This window comes from Chiloscyllium plagiosum, unplaced genomic scaffold (assembly GCF_037043375.1).
Source record: "Chiloscyllium plagiosum isolate Xiang-an unplaced genomic scaffold, Cpla_swu_hap1 HiC_scaffold_3, whole genome shotgun sequence".
Classification (NCBI taxonomy): Eukaryota; Metazoa; Chordata; class Chondrichthyes; order Orectolobiformes; family Hemiscylliidae; genus Chiloscyllium; species Chiloscyllium plagiosum.
The window spans coordinates 81,109,122-81,125,254 of record NW_028270141.1 but is presented as its reverse complement, the minus strand read 5'-3'; the positions used below and the strand labels follow the sequence as shown (position 1 = coordinate 81,125,254).

Genomic DNA, 16,133 nt, shown 5'->3' with positions numbered 1-16,133 from the left:
AAAGCTATTCGTTAAAATACAGTTCTGTTTTAATATACCCAGCAATCCAGTTATATTGAGCAGAGATTTTAATGACTAAGAATACATTCAGATTATGGCTGGTTAAAATGTGAATGAATCAATCTTAGCCCACCTCAACAGTTCACACCAAACTTATCAGTGACTTTTAGATTTGAAAAGATGGGCTTCAAAGCTAAATAGGTAAAAACAATGACTGCAGATGCTGGAAACCAGATTCTGGATTAGTGGTGCTGGAAAAGCACAGCAGTTCAGGCATCCGAGGAGCAGGAAAATCGACGTTTCGGGCAAAAGCCCTTCATCAGGAATAGAGGCAGGGTGCCTGAAGGGTGGAGAGATAAATGAGAGGAGGGTGGGGTGGGGAGAAAGTAGCATAGAGTTCAATAGGTGAGTGGGGGTGGGGATGAAGGTGATAGGTCAGGGAGGAGGGTGGGGGAAGGTAGCAAAGAATAAAATGGGTGGATGGGAATGGGATGAAGGATATAGGTCAGAGAGGCGGGTGGAGTGGATAGATGGAAAAGAAGATAGGCAGGTAGGACAAGTCATGGGGACAGTGCTGAGCTGGAAGTTTGGAACAGGGGTGAGATGGGGGAAGGGGAAATGAGGAAACTGGTGAAGTCCACATTGATGCCCTGGGGTTGAAGTGTTCCGAGGCGGAAGATGAGGCGTTCTTCCTCCAGGCGTCAGGTGGTGAGGGAGCGGCGGTGAAGGAGCCCCAGGACCTCCTTGTCCTCGGCAGAGTGGGAGGCGGAGTTGAAATGTTGGGCCACAGGGCGGTGTGGTTGATTGGTGCGAATGTCCCAGAAATGTTCCCTAAAGCGCTCTGCTAGGAGGCGTCCAGTCTCCCCAGTGTGGAGGAGACCGCATCGGGAGCAACGGATACAATAAATGATATTGGTGAATGTGCAGGTAAAACTTTGATGGATGTGGAAGGCTCCTTTAGGGCCTTGGATGGAGGTGAGGGGGGAGGTGTGGGCGCAGGTTTTGCAATTCCTGTGGTGGCAGGGGAAGGTGCCAGGACGGGAGGGTGGGTTGTTGGAGGGCATGGACCTGACTAAGTAGTCACGGAGGGAACGGTCTTTGCGGAAGGCGGAAAGGGGTGGGGAGTGAAATATATCCCTGGTGGTGGGGTCTGTTTGGAGGTGGCGAAAATGTCGGCGGATGATTTGGTTTATGCGAAGGTTGGTAGGGTGGAAGGTGTGCACCGGGGGGTTCTGCCCTTGTTACAGTTGGAGGGGTGGGGTCTAAAGGCGGAGGTGCGGGATGTGGACGAGATGCATTGGAGGGCATCTTTAACCATATGGGAAGGGAAATTGCGGTCTCTAAAGAAGGAGGCCATCTGGTGTGTTCTGTGGTGGAGGCGGAGGAATTGGGATGGCATTTTTGCAGGAGGTAGGGTGGGAAGAAGTGTAATCCAGGTAGCTGTGGGAGTCGGTGGGTTTGTAAAAAATGTCGGTGTCAAGTCGGTTGTCATTAATGGAGATGGAGAGGTCCAGGAAGGGGAGGGAGGTGTCAGAGATGGTCCAGGTAAATTTAAGGTCAGGGTAGAATGTGTTGGTGAAGCAAATATACAGCTTTATCTACAAATGGATGTATTCAAAAGCAGTTATTATGATTTAAAGATGGTGACAGAAGAGCAGAAGTAGGTTACTTTAAGGGGTTTCTTTATTTAAGTAAGGCAAGATTAAGCACTGATATTCGTGAGGTTACTATCTGAAGATGCACTCGTGTCTATAGCATTAGTGGTGGAGCTAATCTTGAAATGAGTTTCAATCTCAATTTTACATCCAATTGGCAAGCTCTCCAAGAATACCATGTGATATAACATTACTCATCAGTGTACCATGCAGAACCTTGTCAAGTGTTTTACTAAAGTCCATGTAAACAATGTCTACCACTTTCCCCTCATATATCTTTTTGGATATGACCTCAAAAAACTCAATCAAGTTTGTGAGACACGATTTTCCACACACAAAGTTCTGCTCACTAGCCCTAATCATTCCTTTCCTCTCCAAATGCATGTAAATCCTATCTCTCAGACTCCCCTCTAACAACTTACTTACCACTGATGTCAGACTCACAGGTTAATAGTTCCCAGGCTTCTTCTTACAGTCTTTCTTAAATACAGGCAAAACATTAGCCACCCTCTAGTCCTCTAGCATCTCATCTGTGGCTGTAAATGATACAAATATCTCTGTTAACAGCTCCACAATTTCTTCTGTAGCTTCCCACAATGTCCTGGGGCACAGTTGATCAGGTCCTGGAGATTTTATCCATCTTTATGTCTTTCGGACCTCCAGTTCTTCACCTTCTATATTGTGGACTGTTTTCAAGACATCAACATTTATTTTTCTGAGTTCCCCAGTCTTTCTCTACAGTAAACACAGATGTAATATATTTGTTTAATGTCTCTCCGAACTCCTGTGGTTCCATGTATAGATGACCCCATTGATCTTTAAGTGCCCTATTCTCTAATTTTTCTTTTCCTTTTCATGAATTTTTGATCTCTTTGGATTATCCTTAATCTTATCTGCCAATGTTATCTCATGTCCCCTTTTAGCCCTCCTGGCTAAAGAATCCCCTTCACACCTTTTACTCTTCAAGAGGTTCACTTGATCTCAGTGTTTGTGCTACTTGTTTCACCCTAAAACACTTTAAACACTTGCACATTGTTCAATGGGTTTCTCGTGACTATATCAATTGATATAACTTAGTTGTCAGTTCTTTTAGTGTTCCAATGTTAAAATAACGAATGTCAAAACTTTAATTTTCCAACAAGATCAAATGTTAGTTTATTATATGACTATTGTTGAAAGTTACTGAAGTAAAAAAGCATGACACGGTTATTAAAGTGCAGAGACAAAGATTAGAATTAGGTATAAATAACAAATACTGACAAAGGTGCAAGCTAGATCAGTCCCTAATCACTGGAACTCTGCTTGCTTGAAGCAAAGTGGGATTTTGTTTCAAGTGAGGGAGTTATAAAGTTGATATCAGAATTCACCAGCTGTGCTGATTCAGTAGTTGAGTAGCTGGAGACTTCTTCCATAAGTGGAACCAGCAGGATAGACAATTTTAGGAAAGAGAAAACGTTCCTGGTTTCTAATCTTGTTGGCATACATTTTAGATGTCCAGTTACTCTACAGCAGACCATTGATTGTTTAGAGATGTTTCTTTCTCTCTCTCTCTTCCTTTGGAGAGAAGTTTTCTTCACAGGATTCAAGATGGACTCTCTTTCTGTTTAGGCACCTTGATTGCCTTTTTATATCATTGATAGCTCACAAGCTGCTATTATCACGTGACATAATTTTAAAAATTCTCTTGTAGGATGTGGGCATTGCTGGCTGACCAATATTTATTGCCTGTTCCTAGTCACCATAGAGAAGGTGGTGCTGAGCTGTGTACTTGAACCGAACCTGTCCATGTTCTGTAAGTTGATCCTCGATAGCATTAGAGAGGGAATTTCAGAATTTTGGCCTGGTGAGAGTGAAGGAACAGTGATGTATTTCCAAGTCAGGATGGTGAGTGGCTTGGAGGGGAAATTTGAAGGTGTTGGTGCTCCTCTGTATCTGCTGTCCTTGTCCTCCTAGGTGGAACTGGTCATGGGTTTGGAAAGTGTTATATAAGGATCTTGGGTGACTTTCTGCAGTACATCTTGTAGTTCATGCGTACTGCTGCTACTGAGTGTCAGTGGTGGAGGGAGTGGATGTTTGTGGATGTGATGCCAATCCAGCGGCTGATTTGAGCAGGACAGTGTCAAATTCCTTGAGTGTTATTGGAGCTGCACTCATCCAGGCAAGTGAGACGTACTCTATCACACTCCTTACTTGTGCCTTGTAGATGGTGGACGAGCTCTAGGGATTCAGGAGGTGAGTTACTCGCTGCAGTATTCCTAGCCTCTGACCTGCTATTGTAACCATTGTGTTTATATGGCTAGTCCAGTCGAGATTCTGGTCAATGATAACCTCTAGAATGATGATAGTGGGGGATTCAGTGATGGAAATGCCATTGAATCTTGGGGAACAGTCGCTAGAGTATTGCTTATTGGAGATGGAATTTGTGTGACAGAAAACTTATTTGCCACTTTGTCAGTCCAAGCCTGGATATTGTCCAGGTCTTGATCCATTTGAACATGGACAGATTCAGTGCCTGGGAAATCATGAATGGTGCTGAACATTGTGCATTCATCAGCGAACATCCCCATTTCTGACCTAATGATGGAGGGAAGGTCATTGATGAAGCAGCTGAAGTTGGTTGAGCCTTGGACACTACCCTGAGGAGCTCCTGCAGAGATTTCCTGGAGTTAAGATTACGGACCTCCAAACACCGCATCCATCTTCCTTTCTACCAGGTATGACTCCTATCACAGAAAGCTTTACCCCTAATTCCCATTGTGTCCAGTTTTGCTCGGACTCCTTGATGCCACGCTTGGTCAAATCGGCCTCAATGTCAAGTGCAAAAACTCTCACCTCATCTCTTCTGTCCATGTTGAATCAAGGTTGTAATGTGGTCAGGAGCTAAATGGCCCTGACAGAACCCAAACTGGGCATCACTGAGCAGATTATTTCTGACCAGGTGTGGCTTGATAGCACTGTTGATGACACCTTCCATTACTTTACTGACGGGCAAGAGCAAACTGATAGGGCAATAATTGGCCAGGTTGAATTTGTATTGCTTTTTGTGTATATGACATACCTGGGCAATTTTCCACATTGGCATCTATCTGACAATGTTGTAACTGTGCTGAGACAGCTTGGCTAGGAGAGTGGCAAGTTCTGGAACACAAGACCTATTGCTGGAATGTTGTCAGGTCCCATTGCATTTGCAGTATCCAGTGCCTCCAGTCCAGTTTCTTGGCATCACATGGAGTAAACTTAAGTGGCTGAACTCTGGCATCTGTGATGCTGGGGACAAGTAAAGGAGGCCAAGATAGATCATCCACTTGGCACTTCTGGCTGAAGATTGCTGCAAACGCTTCAGCCTTATTTTTTGTAGTGATATGCTGGGATGTTCCATCACTGAGGATACGAATATTTGTGTGAAGCCTTCTCTTCTTCCAGTGAGTTATTTAATTGTCCTCCACTATTTATGATTGGATGTAGCACAGTTTAAATCTGATCCATTGGCTGCGGGTTTGCTTAGATCTGCCTATCACTGGCTGCTTATGCTGTTTGGTATGCAAGTAGTTCTGTTTAGTATCTTCATCAGCCTCACTTTTAGGTTGCCTGGTACTGCTCCTGGCATGCACTCACCGTTGGACCAGTGTTGATCCTCTGTCTTGATGTTAAAGGCGGGGGGTGGGGGGGGGGGGGGGGGGGGTATGCCAGGCTATGATGTTGCAGATTGTGCTGGAGTACAATTCTGCTTCTGCTGATGACCCACAGTGCCTTATGGATATTCCCTTTCAGATATTCGCATTTCAAAAATAGCCTTTCCACTACATGGTTCTTAGTTTTTGTTCTGGTCAACACCCAATGTTGTCAAGGAACTTATTAATCTCCTGGATGAGACTACAGTGAAAGAAAGCTAAACTGAGAATTGACTTTTATTCCCACTGAAGTGACAACCCCGTTTGAAATCCAGAATTCCATCAGGGCCTGGAGCTTTTTTTGAAAAAGTCTTTTCCAAGGGTTTCTTTTGAAAAGTAACCTTAGGAAAGCTTTTCTGATCATAACTGGACCATACCCATATAGCTTCGGCATACCACCCATCTCGTTGGATAATATGGAAATTTGTGCTTTTTTTTTACAAAATTACATTGTAGAAACAAAATGTAGAGAAATATGCACAATTTTCTTTTATATACATAAAAGTAGTGAAGGCAAAACAGCTTCTGAGATATTCTAGTTCAGCCTTATCTGGGGATTTTTTTTTCTGAATCACTCCCAGATAAGGGAGTGATTTTTCAATAAATTGCACTGATTCTAGCCTTTGGACCTCTTTGGATTCTCCATTTGCAGCCTTTTGATCACTAATCTCTGTAAACAATGTGCCAGGTGAATCAACCAATATTTCTTTACCTGGAAACATTTATTCTTTCTTTCCCAGGTTTAAAAACTATAAATTCTCTCTTTAAGATAGCAAGTTAGCAATGACCTTTCTCCAGGTCTGTAACTCATTCCCACTTCATCAAAGTCTTTCTGCCTTTACAAGCATATCATTCAGGTGCTGTGTATTTTTCAGCAAGAAGGTTTTTGGTCTGATCATGTAGATTTTAGAATCACTCACTTTTTCTTGTGTCCACTCAGAACACCACCACCTGTAAGTTCTGTTCCAAGCTACACACAGTCCATACTTGAATATATAGCCATTGCCTCAATACAACTGGGTCAAAATCTTGAAACTCCCTCCCCAATGACATTGTAGTGACTGTAGCAGTTCAAGAAGTCAGCTCACTACCACCATCTCAAGGCAACTAAGGATAGGCAATGAATGGTGGACCAGGCAACAATGCCCACCTACCAGCAACTATTAAAAGGATTGTACTTTATTTCATTCTTTTCAAGTAAAGTCAATAGGTTCTATGTTTAGTCATCTCACTTTGCCCTCTAAGATTTTGAATTGCTTTTTTGAATCACAAATCACTTCAATAAAGCTATATAAAAGCCTGTAAAATTTTAACTTATATTAAACAACTCAGCTCCTTTCACTTATTTTCTGACTGAAAATATTTCAGTGTGATGGGCTGTTTACCCACTGATGACATTACTAGATATGTGAGACGGGATTTTGTTGTTAATTCAGAGGGGGGATGAGAAGCAAATAATCTGCCAGAGAAACAAATAACTGTGGATGCTGGAAGTCTGAAATAAAGACAGAAATTACTCGAGTAACACAGCAAGTTAAGCAGCATCTTTGGGATGAAAGTGGAATGAACCTTCAATTTGAGTGACTCATCATCAGAATTCCCAGCACTAATTGCACAATAGTTTCCTGTGAAAGTTCTAGCAACCAGTCAATTTCCCAGATCAGCTGTAGAATTGCTACCCACATCTCAGTCAATAAAGAGGTCAGTTAAGGCCATCAAACAGAAGGCAATCAAAGGTTTTCAGTTCGCCTGCACTCCTTCTGTAAAATTGGGAGTGTGGCAGATCCTGGAGGTAGTCCTGTGGAAGAAATGGTGGAAGGATCACAATGAGGCAACCACATTGACCCACCCCACCCCCCCAAAGTTGCAAAGAGAGTGTACTCTGGATCTCAATTGGCCAATTCTGCAAAAACATCTGTTGGGTTGCTGCTCCAAAAATACTATGCAGGGTCATCCCTTTATAATTGACACCTTAACGAAACTAACATGGGGAAAGGGGAGATCACTAAATCCTCTCAGACAGCTTTCTTCAATGTCTGTGATGAGCACCATTATTTTGCCTCTGACGTCAAATTCTACACCAATATCTCCTTATATGATTCTGTGCTAAATTTTGATAATGACCTGTGAAGAGAAATATTACCTGTTGTAGCATTTTATTGGTTTGTTTCAAACTGCAAAGACATGTTGTGCTTAAGCTAAATGAAACTAATCTGGATGTTCACATTATGTTTTGAATCAAGCAATCTGTATCTAATTTCAACTTGACAAACTTTTTCTTCAATCTGTCTTGAAAAAGTGTGGAAGGGCACATGGCACATGTACAATAGGGTTATGAGCTGAAGCTTTTGCTTTGTTTTGGTTAAGTAGGAGTAACACAGGGATTCATGGAAGGTTTGTTGCAAGGAAGCCTAGTGAGATCATTCATAGTAGACAGACAGTAGGCTGGAAGAACACAGCAAGTCAGGCAGTATCAGGAGGGAGAGAAGTCCACATTTTGGCTGTAAACCTTTTTCAATTTTTTTGTCTCTAGTGAGATCTTTTGCCGTATCTTACTAAACTCATCGCATTATCTGAAAATGTATTGCTGGAAAAGCGCAGCAGGTCAGGCAGCATCCAGGGAACAGGAGAATCGACGTTTCGGGCATAAGCCCTTCTTAAGGGTTCCTAGCCGGAAGATGAGGCGTTCTTCCTCCAACCGTCGTTTCGCTGTGGTCTGACGATGGAGGAGTCCAAAGACCTGCATATCCGTGGTGAAGTGGGAGGGGGAATTGAAATGTTGAGCTACAGGGTGGTTGGGTTGGTTGGTCCGGGTGTCCCAGAGGTGTTCTCTGAAACGCTCCGCAAGTAGGCGGCCTGTCTCCCCAATATAGAGGAGGCCATATCGGGTGCAAAGGATGCAATAGATGATATGTGTGGAGGTACAGGTGAATCTGTGGCGGATATGGAAGTTTCCTTTGGGGCCTTGGAGGGAGGTGAGGGGGGAGGTGTGGGCGCAAGTCTTGCACCTCCTGCGGTTGCAGGGGAAGGTGCCGGGAGTGGAGGTTGGGTTGGTGGGGGGTGTGGATCTGACGAGGGAGTCACGGAGGGAGTGGTCTTTACGGATTGCTAATAGGGGAGGGGAGGGAAATATATCCTTGGTGGTGGGGTCCGTTTGGAGGTGGCGGAAATGGCGGCGGATGATGCGCTGTACATGGAGGTTAGTGGGGTGGTAGGTGAGGACCAGTGGGGTTCTGTCCTGGTGGCGGTTGGAGGGGCGGGGTTCAAGGGCGGAGGATCGGGAAGTGGAAGAGATGCGGTGGAGGGCATCGTCGACCACGTCGGGGGGGAAATTGCGGTCCTTGAAGAAGGAGGCCATCTGGGATGTGCGTTTTTGGAACTGGTCCTCCTGGGAGCAGATGCGGCGGAGTCGAAAGAATTGGGAGAATGGGATGGCGTTTTTACAGGGGGCAGGATGGGAGGAGGTGTAGTCCAGGTAGCTGTGGGAGTCGGTTGGTTTGTAGTAGATGTCCGTGTTGATTCGGTCGCCTGAGATAGAAATAGAAAGGTCGAGGAAGGGGAGGGAGGAATCTGAGACTGTCCAGGTGAATTTGAGGTCAGGGTGGAAGGTGTTGGTGAAGTGGATGAACTGTTCAACCTCCGCGTGGGAGCACGAGGCGGCGCCGATACAGTCATCGATGTAGCGGAGGAAAAGGTGGGGGGTGGGGCCAGTGTAGTTGCGGAAGATGGATTGTTCCACATACCCTACGAAGAGGCAGGCATAGCTGGGGCCCATGCGGGTGCCCATGGCTACTCCTTTCGTTTGGAGGAAGTGGGAGGATTGGAAAGAGAAGTTGTTCAGGGTGAGGACCAGTTCAGTCAGTCGAAGGAGGGTGTCTGTGGAAGGGTACTGGTCGGTACGGCGGGAAAGAAAGAAGCGGAGGGCTTTGAGTCCTTCGTGATGGGGGATGGTGGTGTACAGGGACTGGATGTCCATGGTGAAAATAAGGCATTGGGGACCGGAGAAGCGAAAATCATGGAGCAGGTGGAGGGTACAGGGACTGGATGTCCATGGTGAAAATAAGGCGTTGGGGACCGGGGAAGTGAAAATCATGGAGCAGGTGGAGGGTACAGGGACTGGATGTCCATGGTGAAAATAAGGCATTGGGGACCGGGAAAGCGATAATCATGGAGCAGGTGGAGGGCTACCCTGCTAAGCGATAGACAGATATTCAGAAGATGTCATCGAATTGTAAGATATTTGTCAGGATTCTGATGGAGGAAGAAGACGGACATCCTTTTCCTGGAGGACCCGCAGAAGAGACCAGACCAGCAGATGCTGGCAGCCTGATCTGAGGTCACCTCATCCCCCCCCTGCCTCCAAGGTCAGCGCAATCTTCACAGTCTGGTGGAACTGACATAGTGCTACAAGAAAGTTAATGAGTTTCTCTGCTGTGCCAGGGCAATTGCAACAGTCTTTTCTGTGTTACCTCACATCCTGTATGAAAACCAAAATCAGAAACAAAACCAGAAATTGCTGGAAAAGCTCAGCAGTTCTGGCAGCATCTGTGAAGTGAAATCAGAGTTATAGTTTTGGATTTAGTGACTCTCCCTCAGAATCCTTCTCAACCTGAAACGTTAACTTGGATTTCTCTCCACGGATGCTGCCAGACCTGCTGACCTTTTCCAGCAAATTTTGTTTTTGTTACCTCTCATTCTACCACAGCTACTGCATCCACTTTCCACCAAAGCTCGTGCCAATGCCTGCAACATCTCCCCTCACTCTCTCTTGATCTCCCAGCCTTCCACACCACTAACTCTGCGCAATCTCTGTGAAGCCTACCTTTTCTTTCTGCACTAATTGATGCACTGTGCACAAAACAAATAAAACAAATCTACACAAAATTTGAGCTAAAAGAAACGTAGAGCAGAATTTATACGAGCCAGAACGAGGTGGAGTATGGCAAGAAATGTGGCAGAATCATACGAGAGGTCTGGCAAGGCCTTTCCTAATGTCAGGAACAACTTGATGCATCTTTTAACTAAGTTACAGATGTCAAGGCAAGATTCTTCTCAAGCGTTGCCTATTATGGGGGAATTATTGCTTGTTAACTTTATTAACTGCACTTTTTGCTTCATTAATTTGCAACTCTCTGTCCTACAACCTGTCATGAGCAAACTATGCATTGAGAATTTCTGTCTGGAACATGGTGCCTTCAGCTCAACATTGGTTTCAAAGAGCCTCCATGTGGTTCACCATGGAACAGTGGTGCTCAGTCAGGAATGTTCTCGGTCAGGGGCTTTATGCCTGTGGAATCCGAGGAGTAGGTCATGCTTGGATTCTGTAGTCTATAGCAGTAGGTTTGCATGAGGGATAAGGGGGAGAGTAAAGCTAATGCAGTTGGGTATTTGTACAGTTGTACAGGCGTCAGACAGGGGTCTGGTCACTTCTTGTTGGGGCTGTCTCATTTGGTCACTCTGGGGATGGGCTATGGTCAGGCTGTTGTGTCCATCCACAGAAACTAGGGGAAAAAGGGCCAGGGATATGAGTGGTCACTGCTGCTAGCAGGAGAGTCAAAAACCTATTCATGGGGATTGGAAGCTGAGGGCTGGGTGGAAAGGAGAAACTGAATATACAAAAGGGCGAATATGATAAAGCATGAATTGGAATGAAATACTGCAGGAGAAATATCCATCAATGGTCAGGAGCACCCTAGCATCAAGCAGGAGATAGTGTATGACCACACCTGCGGTGGTGTCCCCATGGTCAAGGGCTGCATTGGGAAGGGGATGGTGTAAACCGGGTAGGTACAAGTTCATGTAGAGGGGTTTGCTGGGACCTGAGAAGGTGCATAGCTTAAGGAGTTCATGGGAAGGGCTTTCAGGAATAGGACCTCACTGACCCACACAAGTGAAGGTTAAAAGCCACTGGCTGAAGAGTGTACACTGTCACCTTTCACCTCGCAGTGAATCAAAGTGATATAATATGAAAGAAAATGGCTGTGATTGTACCCAGAGTAGCCAGGGTAAGTGTCTCAAACTGTGAGGGGAGGGTGGCAAGAAATGGCAAGAAGATCATACACAGACTCATGCACTATCCAGGACATAGATCAGTGTGCCTACTAATCTCAGGCAAAATTAATGCACTGACTTCCTCCATGCTTTACACCTCACTGCCAATGATATTTTTCACCAAAGTATGGGCAGCATGGTGGCTCAGTGTTAGCACTGCTGCCTCACAGTGCCAGAGACCTGGGTTCAATCCCTGCTTTGGGTGACAGTCTGTGTGGGTTTCCTCCCACAGTCCAAAGATGTGCAGGTTAGATGAATTGGCCATGCTAAATTGCCCATACTGTTAGGTGCATTAGTCAGGGGTAAATATAGGGTAGAGGAATGGGTCTGGGTGGGCTACTCCTTGGAGAGTCAGTGTGGACTTATTGGGCCAAATAGCCTGCTTCCATACTCTAGGGAATCTAATCCCACCCTTCCCTATAATAGCTACAAAGTTTACTTCAGGTTGGCAGCCTCAGAGAAGACAAACAAATAGTAGTTCACTTAACAAGTTAAAACAGAACAACTGTGGACTCAGCAGCTTCACTGATCACATTGATGAATGCTGGTTGAGTATAGTTTTTTTTCTTTGTTTAAATCCTTTTCTTTTTTGTTTATGCAATCTATGCAGCTTACAGATTGGAAAGAAATATTCTTTTCTCAATTCCCCCATTGCCACTGCATCCTCTCTCCCATTCACTGCTTCCTTCCTTGATATTCCTGCTTGCCATCACGCCTTTTCACCATCCTTCAGCCCATTGATACGCTTCTGCCACCTTATCAATGGCAATCATTACTTTGCTGATTAATCACCATCATCAGTTTCTATCAGTTAGTCTAGAACAAAGTGAAACATGAGGCAAAGAAAGAAATTTCCAAATGTGACATTTTAGGGAACCATAGGTTCAAAAGCACCTATTCATTGCACCCACAGTAGAAATGCCACTGTTTGGATTTTCAACCCCAATCAAAGACAGAATAAGTAGTGAAGGTGAAATAAACCTTACCCACTAGTCTACATTCTCGTTACCTGCCTCCAAATCCATAATATGGTGTAGAACACGGTAGTTAACATTGATTCAACATGAAATATCACTAAGTGTCAAATAGCAATGTTTATCATTCTCTTTTTTTTTACGTGTTGTGGGCATTGCTGGCTAGACCAGCGGTTATTGCTTATTCCTAACTGCCCTGCAGAAAGTCGTGGTGAGCCACCTTCTTGAACCACTGTAGTCCATGGTGAGGTATTTACACCACCCCAGTGCTGTTAGAAAGAGAGGTTCAGGATTTTGTTTGCCCAAACATTGAGAAAGTTCAACACAGAATTTGGAAGGTTTCTGGACACAAATTACATCAAGGGATAAATAAATAATGCAGGAAAATGGCTTTGAGGAGATGATCTGCCATGATTTAGGAGGGCAGACCAGACACCATGGCAGAATAGCCTACTCCTATGCCTAAGTTGCAGACCAAGTGGTTGCCGAGCTCCTGTTAACAACAGGAATCATGCAGGATTCATTTACTTACATTCTTGACTTGAAACATATCCAAATAAGGATTAAGTTCATGAGATTCCGCTCATGAATGGCCCCAATAATTATAATAGGTAACGATCCAAGAGATGACAAAATAATCTGGTAACAGAACAAAAATTAAGACTTAAGATGGAGAGAGTAAAAAGTTAGAGGAGTAAATAAAAATAATAGATGGGGGAAAAGCAGGTTTTAGACATCCAAGTTGTATTTAGGGAAAATGCAATGATTCACCATAGAGCAGATGGATAGGAGTACCTGGAATAAACAAGAAGAAAAGTAGATACAAAATCGATTAGCAAGATAGGAAATGAATTCTAAGTATGTTGCTTGCTCTTTAATTTACCATCTGTGATAATCTTGTGTCAGAACACTGTTCCTATGAAAGACAACATTATTTTCCCCTTTAATAATGTTTCTGTGGAAGTTTTAAAAGTCAGTAATTTGTTGACTCTTTCTAAGCCACTCTCTATCCTTGTACTAAGGGCTCAGCTATCTACAGCCAAATATAAAACCGTATGATAAACACAAATCTGAAAGGCACTATCAGAAATGATTGTTCCCTTCAGTTAATCATTAATTTTGGAGGGTGGGGTGGGGGGTTGGTGGTTGGCTGGAATCTGCTCTCCACATTTCCTTTAAATGATAAACAAGCGTGATTCATTGCTAGGACGTAACTGTGGGCTGAATTAACAAGGGTACCTTCACAGTAAGAGCTCTTCGGACCAAATTCACCCATCTGCTGGTGACAGCTGACTTCGTTTTTGATATCTGCGGTGTGCAAACAAACAGGCGGGCTCGGCAGAGTTTAAATAGCTGTTGGAAGCGTGTAGCCTGGGTTATAGATTTGTTAACGTCGGATCTAAAAAAAAATCTGGAATGCTTTACGACACCAGAAGAGCTTTCGTACATCCATTGACTGCAATGATGTCAAACTGTTGAGTAGGATTTCCAGCCCAAAGTGTCTGGCCAATTGGAAATACTGAGAATCAGATTGAGGAGTTTGTCATCGGCTATTGTGTGAGAATCTGTTTACCCGCAGACTGATCTTTCACCACCTTTTCGAAGAGAATCATGCGCTTTTGATTTGATCCCAGTGGTTCCAGTTTGAAGAGGGCTGGGGAAAGCGAAAGGCACTCTGACAGCCCTCACTCGCTCTGGCGTCCACCATGAAGATGCCCCTGAAGAGGGTCCCTGAGTCCCAGGGTTCAGCCGTGGTTCACCTGCAGACCCCGCGCAAACTGGTGGCTGGCATCCAGGACGAGCCCTACATGAGTCTGATCGGCAAACACTTGGCTTCGTTTGCGGAAAATTGCGGCGGCTGTGACGAACTAGAGAAGAACTCATTGCCCGGTTGTGAAGAAGGGGAGATAGGGACAGATCTTGGCATTAAATCAGGTGGGATTCTGTCAGTTGCGACAAAGATTTGTGCTGTTGGGTACACACTTGAGAAACCTGTTGGGAGCAGGATTATTCAGCCATTATTAACACCAGAGGTCAAGTGTGCAGGGTCTAAAGTCGCTATCCCTTTTAATTGAGTTTCCATCACACGATCATTATTAAATTTAGCAGAGCAACAGACAACGGGAGGAAGACTAAAGCCTCAATATGTAATTATGTTCATTTTTAGAATAATCAAAATATTATCGGAACAATTAGATGGATTCTTTTAAAAGTAACAATTCACTGGAATTGAACAATCATAATGAAACAATTCTGTGCAGTTCTGATAAAAGAATCAAAACAGGTGCTAAGTTTTTACCTTAAGGTTTACAATTTGAATAATTGTACATCATAGCAGAATCTTAGTTTGTGACCCCAACTTGCTCTGTTTGAGTAGAACCAATGTCTACTGACCTTTTAGAGTTTTGTTTAATTGAAAAGAATTGGAATGCTGATGTAACAGGCAAATAGATGCCCTGCTGTTGAAGAGGAGCTGCACAATACCAAATAATGAAAACTGTTGTTCTTTAGAACATTGTAGAGTTAAAGTCTGAAACGCCGATGGACGCAGGGACTCGATGTTTTCCGTTAAATAAACGATTAAAGAAATAAATGTAAATAGACTCGGCCTCAAAATCTCACTGTTTCCCTCAGAATCAGAAAATTGCAACGAAGTCGGATCCTCTGAAGAAGAAGAAAGCCATGTTCCTGAAAGAAAATCATTCCTAAGCGAGGAACAACAATGTCAGAAAAAGACTATAACTCAGATCATCAAGGACAAGAAGAAGCAGACACAGCTCACACTGCAATGGTAAGGACACTGCATGGAACTGATCTGAGTCGAACATCACAACATTATTGTGGTGAGCTCCCCTTTAGGTCTGCTGCTTTATAAACATCCCGTGTGCACGAAATCGCGATAGATTTTCGGCAATGAATCTTTAATCTGATAGATTGTCGAAGAATTTGCTAAAACAAGTGGAGCAAAGAGGATTTCGGTTGACGGTTTGGACAAGGGTCAGATTTGTCCCGATGTGCAGTTAATGTTCCTAATGAACGCTTTCACATTTTGCTCACCTCCTTTGTCAGGTTGGAAGAAAACTACATCGTGTGTGACGGGGTCTGTCTGCCCCGGTGTATTCTCTATGCCCACTATTTAGATTTTTGTAGGAAGGAGAAGCTGGAACCAGCCTGCGCTGCCACCTTTGGAAAGGTAAGACGTGCTTAGTCACCCAGATCCCTCCCTCAGCACAGGTTAAAGTCAGTATTACCTTTTCAAAGGACATTTTTGATACCAGCCTTATCCATAACTAAATCCAACCTACATGACAATACTCACCTCATCTTCCAGTTTGATCCCTTAATGGATAATTTGAATTAATATATTAAAAATTTTAATCTGTTTAAAATATCATAGAGCCATAACATCATTCAAATTATACCCACTCACTACTTTTGAAAATGCTTTGTATAAGGGAGATAAGCCAGCAATGTTTCCAAGTATTTGAATGGACATCATACAAAGATACACAGACTTTCTAATGTGTACGATATATTTGTTCAAAAATAACCTGTAAGATTATTCTTTTTTTCAGACAATACGCCAGAAGTTTCCTCTTCTCACCACCAGAAGACTTGGGACAAGAGGACATTCAAAGTAAGCCAGTCAGATGTCATTGTTTTGTGAGCTGTAGTTGTCATTAGTGATTAAGCTGCTTTATTGTATAGACTTTGGATTTGTCAAACTTGGAAACCGTCTGGAAAGGTATCATTGGATTTATTAGCAGCAATTTTCTAAAGTT

General features: G+C 43.8%; 1 protein-coding gene across 3 annotated transcripts in view; it reads left to right on the top strand.

The window, feature by feature from the left end:
- The first annotated feature begins 13,740 nt into the window (after positions 1-13,740).
- rfx6 (regulatory factor X, 6) overlaps positions 13,741-16,133 on the top strand; it is a 92,009-nt gene continuing 89,616 nt past the window's right edge. For 2 of the 3 annotated variants that reach the window (XM_043684550.2, XM_043684545.2), the window contains exons 1-4: positions 13,741-14,286; positions 14,986-15,142; positions 15,421-15,544; positions 15,927-15,988. In XM_043684550.2, the coding sequence (XP_043540485.2) occupies positions 14,058-14,286; positions 14,986-15,142; positions 15,421-15,544; positions 15,927-15,988 (572 nt within the window). In that variant the 5' untranslated portion in view covers positions 13,741-14,057. The remainder of the gene's footprint in view (positions 14,287-14,985; positions 15,143-15,420; positions 15,545-15,926; positions 15,989-16,133) is intronic. The other variant, XM_087981113.1, reaches the window with a different exon arrangement.